The sequence below is a fragment of the Urocampus carinirostris genome, chromosome 18 (genome assembly GCF_059441175.1).
Source record: "Urocampus carinirostris isolate Australia breed hairy pipefish chromosome 18, RoL_Ucar_1.0, whole genome shotgun sequence".
Lineage (NCBI taxonomy): Eukaryota > Metazoa > Chordata > Actinopteri > Syngnathiformes > Syngnathidae > Urocampus > Urocampus carinirostris.
In genome coordinates, this window is record NC_142366.1 from 6,701,888 (window position 1) to 6,711,330 (window position 9,443).

General features: G+C 39.5%; 1 protein-coding gene across 3 annotated transcripts in view; it reads left to right on the plus strand.

Moving 5' to 3' along the window:
- The window catches only part of phex (phosphate regulating endopeptidase homolog, X-linked), a 28,052-nt gene extending 21,807 nt beyond the window's left edge, over window positions 1-6,245 (plus strand). The window contains exons 21-23 of one of the 3 annotated variants that reach the window (XM_088322622.1): window positions 2,378-2,454; window positions 2,546-2,676; window positions 5,743-6,245. In XM_088322622.1, coding sequence (XP_088178748.1) covers window positions 2,378-2,454; window positions 2,546-2,648 — 180 coding nt within the window. In that variant the 3' untranslated portion in view covers window positions 2,649-2,676; window positions 5,743-6,245. Of the gene's footprint in view, window positions 1-1,343; window positions 1,935-2,377; window positions 2,455-2,545; window positions 3,359-5,742 lie in introns of those variants that run through there. The other 2 variants (XM_088322621.1, XM_088322623.1) reach the window with 2 other exon arrangements.
- Window positions 6,246-9,443: the final 3,198 nt, after the last annotated feature.

Below are 9,443 nucleotides of genomic sequence, written 5' to 3' on the forward strand. Positions count from 1 at the left end.
ACGGGAGGTAACACGCGCATGAATTATAATCCCCGCATTCGACTGAGACAGCATAGGGCAAATTTTAGCAATGTTGCGAAGATGGAAAAAAACTGTTCTAGTAATATACCTAAGTTTTTGACTGAGTCACTCTGGTTATATTACATATGTCAATGTTCACAGCAGTTTTTGAGAATAAGTCACGGCATTTAGATCGACCAATAATTAACATTTCTGTCTTTTCAGAGTTGAGGCGCAGGAAGTTGAGTGACATCCATTAATTTATCTCAGTGAGGCAGGCCTCCAAATTTCCAGTTTAGTGTGGCCAATACAAAATAAAACCGGGAGCAATTTCAGTTTTTATGTACCTTTATACAAGTTGCTGCTAAGTCTAATTTTATGTCCTGCACTGTTAGTTTTTGGTTTAATCCCTTAACGTTCCTAGGGCCCGCCAGACTGTTGATAAACAAAGTCGTGTCTTCACAATAATAATAATTATAATAATTTCCTTGTATTGTCATTCTGTGTAACAATGTACACAGAACGAAATGTCGATTGCACCTGACCCGTTGTAGCGAGCCGATGCAGCCGCAGCCAACAGAGGGCGCCGCCGACCACTTTTTAAGTCTTAGGAATGACTCGGCCGAGGCGCGAACCACCGACCTCCCAGTCTCAAAGCGGGCGCCTTACCATCTAGGCTAATGTCACCAGTCCTTCAATTGCATAAAGCCTCATATCATTGGAAACTTGGGATTCAAGATATGATGACCATTTCAAAATATGTTCATCAAAGTAACATCACAATCAGTATGAAACAATTTACCTGAAAATATAAAGCTCACAAAAAACGTGCTCCGTTAGTTAACCGATTCTCCAACTGAACATGATTCTCCAGAAATTTGGTCTTTTTACATTCACGACAGTTTAGTGAATCCAACCGTGTAAAAGATTTACTCCAAAACACACGATAATGCCGACAGATTAAAAAAAAAAAAAAAAAACACCTAAAAGCATTTATGCATCGTTTGATAATCCATGTAATCCGTTAGTTTTGCTCCAGAATACCCCTTTAGAAATAAACTGACTCATCATATTATTTCCATTTTGCCCGTTAGCCTCTGGCCTCTTGATTGTCACCCTTCTCAGCCGATTGCAAGCTTTTTTTTCCAAAATCCTTATCCAGACATAATCTACGAATCTACCTGTATTGAAAAAACACACATAATGGCTTCAATATTGACTGATTCAAATGTTGATTGAAGCATTGGTTAGCCAATCAAATTCACAAATAATTTTATGCAATTGTATGGTGTGTTCCAAAAACATGCATGTCATATTAATTTGCCGGTCTGAATGGTCCCTAGGTGTGAATAAGCAAATGAGTGGTCCGTCTCTGTGTGCCCTGCAACTGGCTGGCAACCGGTTCAGGGCGTCCACTGCCCGAAGATGGCTGGGATGGGCTCCGGCACCCCCGCGACCCTACTGATAGGTGGTGCATATAAAGGATGGATGGTGTGTATTCAAATCAGAGCCGAAAATAAATATGAGTAAATGCAACACGGGATCCATTTTACGCACAATTATCACTTGCAAGTCTGCACAATCAGTGATTGACTTCTGGAAAGAGATGAAAAACATCTACGACTCTTTCACTATGTCTAAACTTTGGCCAAAATAATTTGCCACGTTTGCAGAGGCTTTTTAGGCTGCAAACTGGTCGTCTCCAAATAGCCACTTTTGGAAACGCTTTGACATACCTTCAGAAAAATGTGGAAAATGTTTAGTTTTTCAAATTGTGATCAAAATTGACCTGGGACCAGGTAAGGCTTCATGCCGTTGTCCTAGCGGTTTTCCTGCTAAGATGCCTATGCTCTACTCATCTGCAGGCATTTGATTGCAAAATATATTCAGGCGAGAATAAAAGTTTTCTACTTCTTTATGTTCCAACTTAAAATCCTTAGCTAGACGTGTTTTGTTTGAATTTATAACAAATATAATTTGTTTCTTTTCTATTATTAAAAACAATTTACACCAATTTCGAAGCCTTTACAGTAAATTAATCTCTTAGTTACGTAAATGCTTTTCTACCAAGGACTATTCAGTGATCTTGGTTCACAGGCATGTCAGGACTCAGGAGTTGCTGCTTCAGTGGCTTTTCGCTCAGTCGCTTATCCAATCAGGTGGCGCGGGGTCGGTAGTGTCTAAGACAGAGGGAGGGAGGGAAAGAGAGGCTCAGCTGCATCTTAGCCTAAGTTATTGGCCTGTCGAATAAATGAAAATATCGATATCCATCGAATTTACAAATATCTGTGCCCATAATTGGCCTGTCCGATAAGCGGGCGACCTCTAGTTGTTAGGGGCCTTTGGAGTTTGACGGGCCAGTTTTTGGGTCCCCCAGGTCCGTTGCAACTCGTACAGAGCCGAGGCGGCCAGGGACCAAGTGCAAAGCGGCGCGCACAGTCCGCCAAAGTTCAGGTGAGCTCACCAGGTGAGTCCATCAATTTTCTCATTGGACTATGGAATTACTTTTTGTGGGGGTTGTTTTGTCCCCCCGTGTCCCTCACAGGGTGATCGGAGCCATGAGCAACTTCCCCGAGTTCAGTCGAGCTTTCAACTGTCCCGACTCGTCAGCCATGAACAGAGGAGCAAAGTCCTGCCGGGTCTGGTGAACTCTGAACTCTAACCTCAAGCTCTGGGGTGAGTGGGCCTGCTGTGACCTATGATCTGGAGACACAGGTGGAATGAGCCTGTTGTGAACCCTCCGAAGGAACCTTAAACAGACTTGAAATTCTTAATTCTTGAATATTATTGATTCCGCTTATAATTTGATGAGGCAACCAAAAAATGTGTCACTGGAGCGTTAGTTTGAATTTTCTTTTTTAAATCAAGTTTATTTTATACTTATCAGAGCGATAACAGTATAATTATTTTTTTTTTTAATTAAACTTCATTTAGTACTTTATCATAACAGTAACCAGATTAGTATTTCCTAAATAAACATCTATACCTCATCATAGCAATATTAAAATAGTAAATTACCTATTTTATCTGATATTTTATGTATTATCATAGCAATAGAAAGATTCTTACTTAATTCATTTACTTTCATTGACTTTATTTGACACTTTAATAATATCAGATTTTAATATCTTAAAAACGTCATGATCTTATTTTAGTTTAAAAAAAACTTTAAACATTTTAAGTATTTTAAAAAAATAATTTTAATCTGCACTTCATTATAGCAATAAAAATAGTAATATATGTTTTTTTAGATTATGGTTACCTTTTATGAGGATAAAACAAAAGACATCAAAGATGTCATCATAACAATGTAAAATGGTATATTTTTACAAAAAAGCTGTATTTTACACTTTTTTAATGCACTAAAAAGATTTTATTTTGATAGATCTTTTTTTTTATACTTAAGAAATAAAAAAAATCTGATAATTTTGTTTTATACTTAGAAATAAAAGTACAAGTAGTTGCTTTTTTTAATAAACTTCATCATCATAAAATGTTGCAATTTATCTTTTTAAAATATACTTCATTTAAAACTTTATCCTAAGAGCAACAAGTATATTTTCGATATTTTTTTTCAATATTGCAAAATAGCAGTAACAACATTAATCATTTTTAAAATACATTTTATTGTATACTTCATCAGCGCAATTAAAGAAATTCTAATTTATTTTTGATTCATCGTATTTTTACTTAATTTTATGTTTTTCCAATAAACACCATAGCATTAATAATGTAATTTGTGTTGTTTTATTTTTATAAACCTTTTTATACTTTTAACCAAAAATAGTATTTTGTTTTTGTGATTTGATAAATGATTTAATACTTACTTCATTATAACGATAAAAACAATTGAATTTATTCCTTATCAGAGCAATAACAGGATGAGTAGTTTTTAGTTTTTTTTTTTTCTTAGAATAAACTTTGTTTATGCGTGAACAAAATCGTTAGTATTTTTTTGATTGTACATTTTATACACCAAGAAGAAAATAAATTTTTGAACAGTAAATATTTGTTGTTGTTTTTAGCAGCATATTACACTTAGACATACAGTGGCTTGTGAAACTATTTGGCCCCCTTGAACTTTGTGACCTTTTGCCACATTTCAGACATCAAACATAAAGATATAAAACTGTAATTTCTTGTGAAGAATCAACAATGAGTGGGACACAATCATGAAGTGGAACACACTTTATTGGATATTTTAATTTTTTTAACAAATAAAAACCGAAAAAGTGGTTTTGCAAAATTAGTCAGGCAATTTACTTTCAGTGCAGCAAACTTTGTCCGCAAGTTCAGTGAGGATCTCTGAAGGATTCAATGTTGATCTAAATGACTAACAATGATAAATGGAATCCACCTGTGTGTAATCAAGTCTCTGTATAAATACACCTGCACTGTGATGGTCTCGGAGGTCTGTTTAAAGCGCAGGGAGCATCCTAAAGAACGAGGAACACACCAGGCAGGCTCGAGATACTGTTGTGGAGAAGTTTAAAGCTGGATTTGGATACAAAAAGATTTCCCAAGCTTTAAACATCCCAAGGAGCACTGTGCAAGCAGTAATATTGAAATGGAAGGAGTTTCAGACCACTGAAAATCTACCAAGATCGGGCCGTCCCCCTAAACTTTCAGCTCATACAAGGAGAAAACTGATCAGAGATGCAGCCAAGAGACCCATGATCACTCTGATTGGACTGCAGAGGTCTACAGCTGAGGTGGGAGAATCTGTCCTATGGACAATCAGTCGTGTACTGCACAAATCTGGCCTTTATCGAAGAGAGGCAAGAGGGAAGCCATTTCTTAAAGATATGCATAAAAAGTGTCATTTAAAGTTTCCCACAAGCCACCTGGGAGACGCACCAAACTTGTGGAAGAAGGTGCTCTGGTCAGAAGAGACCAAAATCGTACTTTTGGGCAACAATGCGAGACGTTATGTTTGGTGTAAAAGCCGCACAGCTCATCACCACCCTTAACACACCATCCCCACAGTCAAACATGGTGGTGGCAGCATCATGGTTTGGGCCTGCTTTTCTTCAGCGGGGACAGGGAAGATGGTTAAAATTGATGGGAAGATGGATGGAGCCAAATACAGGACAATTCTGGAAGAAAACCTGATGGAGTCCGCAAAAGACCTGAGACTCGGGGGGAGATTTGTCTTCCAATAAGACAATGATCCAAAACAAAAAGCAAAAGAACAATGGAATGGTTCACCAAAAAACATACCAAGGTGTTAGAATGGCCAAGTCAAGACCTCAATCCAATTGAGAATCAGTGGAAAGAACTGAAAACTGCTGTTCACAAACGCTTTCCATCCAACCTCACTGAGCTCGGCTGTTTTGCAAGGAGGGATGGGCAATAATATCAGTTTCTCGATGTGCAAAACTGATACTTAATTGGGCTGAACAATTTTGCACACCCACTTTTTGATTTATTTGTTAAAAAAGTTTAAAATTAAAGTGTGTTCTGGAGTGTCATGCCCAATTTTGTTGTCACAATATGTTAACCCATCTTGTAACAATGACAATAAAGGTATATTCTATTCTATTCTATTCCATTTCTTGATTGTTTCCCACTTATTGTTGATTCTTCACAAGAAATTACAGTTTCATATCTTTGTTACAAGTCTGAAATGTGGCAAAAGGTCACAAAGTTCAAGGGGGCCAAATATTTTCGCAAGCCACTGTATACTGTATTTTCATGCCCATAAGGCACACATATTAGTCTCTGAGTTTTTTCAAATTGCAGGATGCGCTCCATCGAGCAGTGCGCCCTGTCTCTCGTGCAGAGCGGCGGACAGAGACCTGCTGGATGCCGTTAGGGTTGGGCCCCCACTCCCGAGACGGTGAGGTCACATGTTCGGGCCTTGGCCAAGTCAAGACTTACAACATTTTTGGGTAAAATCTGATGTTTTTGTCAGATTGTTCACGTTTCCAACTAAATGTGACATCTATGCGTCTCCTGAGGCTTTTAAGCATCTCTTTGATCGCCATCATATCCCGCTTGCGCGGAAGAGGACACATGACGTCACACGCAATGCATTGTTAGCGAAAGTGCTCATGGATGCTAACGCCGTTGCAAAGCTAGCAGTTTTAATGGTTATAGTACTACCGAAAGCTGAAGAGAGTTGTCCCCCCCGAATACAAATTAAATCCAAAACCTCACTTTCTCTCCATTGAATGCTTTCCGTGTTTTCGTCCGTCGTGGTGTGTTGATTTCTCCACTACGCAGAAGAACATGGAACCCGAGCAGCCGCCGCAAAAGACCTAAAGATGATTGAATCAAGTTGGAGGAAGCTGAAAAACGAACTCCAACAAGTTTTCATCCGTGTGTTTTACTTTGTAATCGACCCTTAAATAAATCACAACCAAACTTTTTAAAATATGCACACTTGTTTGCTTGTCTGTCTTGTGCCAAAAAATGACCAAAACCACCCCGTGCATTAAAATGTCCCCCCTCTTGCGCAGCAAACGTTACTAAAACGTCATTATATCTAATTTTGGGGGAATGTAATGGATCTGTAAAGCACGGAGCCCTTTCACACGGTGCCCCTATAGGCGTGAAAATACGTTACTATTATACCTTAATCATTTGAGTTTAAAGTATTACAAAATTGTTATATTTTCAAATTCCTAAAATAAACGGCATTTTCACCTCTCAATACGTTGTTTTTATTTACAGTACAACCATCCAAAGCTGTGGTCTGGTTGTTGCCATGACAACTGTCTCATCCGCAAACTCAACCCGATTACGAGTCGATTACTTGCATTTGACAAACGAGCGCATCAGTCTTAATGGATGTCGCCTAGCAACCGATCTCCCTGCCAAACAAAGCAGTTTTCGGTTATCGATTGCGTCACTCTTATGGATGCTAGCAGTTGCCATGGCGACGTCTACTGTTGTTTCTCTTATCGGGGTCATCCTGATAGCTTTTGTTTAATTGGCGCTGGGCGGGGCCAAAGAGAGGCAGGGGGCGTTTAATGACCTCCAGGAACCCTGCCGGGCTTTGCAGGCGAAAGCACTAATTAGAAAAACAACGCTAACGTGTGTAAAGATATTGTTAGTGAATGTTGCTAGCATGTTTTTAATGTAATTTTTGTTTTGGCAGGCTTCAGGATCTTTCTGCCGAATCGTAGATAAAGTTTTGATTGCCCGTAATCCAATTTTCTGTTGGTTTTCAGTAAATGTCGCCCAGAAATGACAGACGGTTGTTCTGGTCACTGGTTAACTGAATCAAGAAAATATGTCTTCCAAGCTGTTTTTCTTTGGCTGTTGCAAGCTTTACTAACATATTTGGGGATTGCAATTGAGTCAACACGAACTAGCATGTTGAAGGTGTTTCCAAGATGGATGACATCTTCTATTATATGTGGGCGTGGTTTGGGGATTTCTTGGTAATACCGATGATCAGGTTATCTTTGAATGATTTTCTTCCCTGACAATGAAAAAATTAAAAAATGCATATCTAAATTTCGTGAAAACGAAAAGACACAAAGTCATAATGTGCCCAAATTGGAACATTTTTCACTCTAAGAAATCTAGAAAACCCCTAATTGTCATTTTCATCGAAGCAACAATATTTCAATATTTTACACACCGATGTTACAACAGATTATAAGTAATGAATAAGAAAAATAAAAAGAAGTACCGTAAATTACGGACTATAGAGCGCACCTGATTATAAGCCGCACCCACCACATTTTAAGAGGATAACCGCTTTTGTACTTACACAAGGCGCACCTGTATATAAGCCGCATGCGCCCACATTAAAACATGTAACACAATCACAAATTTAACCCAAATCAGACTTTGAGTCCCGCGATTGTAACTGAATATAAAGTACACAGTCCAAAAACCACTGCCGGCAAATTGAACGGAAAATGATACTGGTACTTAAGGTTTGATGCAGACCTGCAGAGTCCGGGTCCCAGTGAAAATAATCCAAGGAAAAGAAAATTATATTTCCAAAGGTAAGGGTGGGAAAAATATATATCGACTACAGTGGGACCTCGCTACTTCGCGGTTCGACGTTCGCGGCTTCAGAGCTTTGCGGTCTGTAATAGTAATTTTTTTTTTTTTTTTTTAAAGGGGCGTCGCTACTTGGCATGTTTTTTCGGCGGAACGTCAGCGGACGCGGGATAAGGCAGCCGGCTGGATGGGACGGGACGTGGGGGGGGGCGCGGTGGGGGTCATCACACAGCGCGACGCGAGAAAAGGCGGCGGGAGTGATCGGGCTAAACCCGTAACTGGGGGGAGCCCGCTCGTCCGACGACCCCAGTAGCGTGGCGCGACGACAGGCGGCCGTCCGCGCGCGGTGGGCGAAAGACGGCGGACATGCGCGGGACCCCCGTAACTGTGTCTTTGTTAAGCGGTGCAGATAATGAGATGAGTTTGTTTTTTTTTATCTTTGAAGGCTCGTCGCTACTTCGTAGATTTTCATTTTTTGCAGGTGGTTTTGGTCCCCATTAACCGGGTCTAAAAAATAATCATTTAAAAAAAAAAAATTCCCAAATTTTTTTTTTTTTTTTTTTTGGAAGGTGCGCCGCTACTTCGCGGATTTTCCACTTATCGCGGGTGGTTTTGGTCCCCATTAACCGCGATAACCGAGGTCCCACTGTATTGTCCGCTGCGTCCACAAACACGTCTCACCTTTACTCCACTTCCCGTCAGCCCCCGTTGTTTTCTCCCGTTCTTTTTGATTCGCCCGTGGAAAACATATCAGAATAAGTCTCTAAAATAAATACATTACAAAAATATACAGTTGCAAATACATATTATACATGGTTACACATATTTACAAAGAAAGACGGTACACCGAGAGAGTTTTCAAAGCTTTAATGATAGCTTTTAATAAACTTTCATCCCAAACCGTGCCTGTGAAGGGTAGCAAAACGCTACTATGAACACGCTCGCAACACAGTAAACGGCTCTGTTAAAAAAACATACTGTACTTGTAGTAATCACGGTAAACCGTCCTGATCTTTCTCCTTTTAACTGACATAATCAAAGTCGTCTTCCCCAGTATGGGAAAGAGACGTCGTCCCACGCTCCCATTATTCAAAAACACGCTAGCAACACGCTCGCAAAGTAAAGTTTACGTGTAGTAGCTCAGTTTCCTTCTTTATCGGACTGCTCGATTGCATTTAGCTTGAAAGCTGCGTCATGTGCCTTTCTTTTTCCAATTTGCATGGTGAGAATATTTCTACGCTAATTTAATTTGTGCACAAGCTAAGAAGTTGCTGTCTTCCTCGGCGCATATATTCCACCGGTCTAAATCTTACCTTTTGTACTCGAGCGCCGCTGGCGGCTGTTAGAATAATTACATAAATTGGCCGCATCACTGAATAAGCCGCAGGGTTGAACGTTTGGGAAAAAAGTAGCGGCTTACAGTCCGGAATTTACGGTATTTAAAGGCCCTAAGAAAACTATAACAATAAAACATACACAAG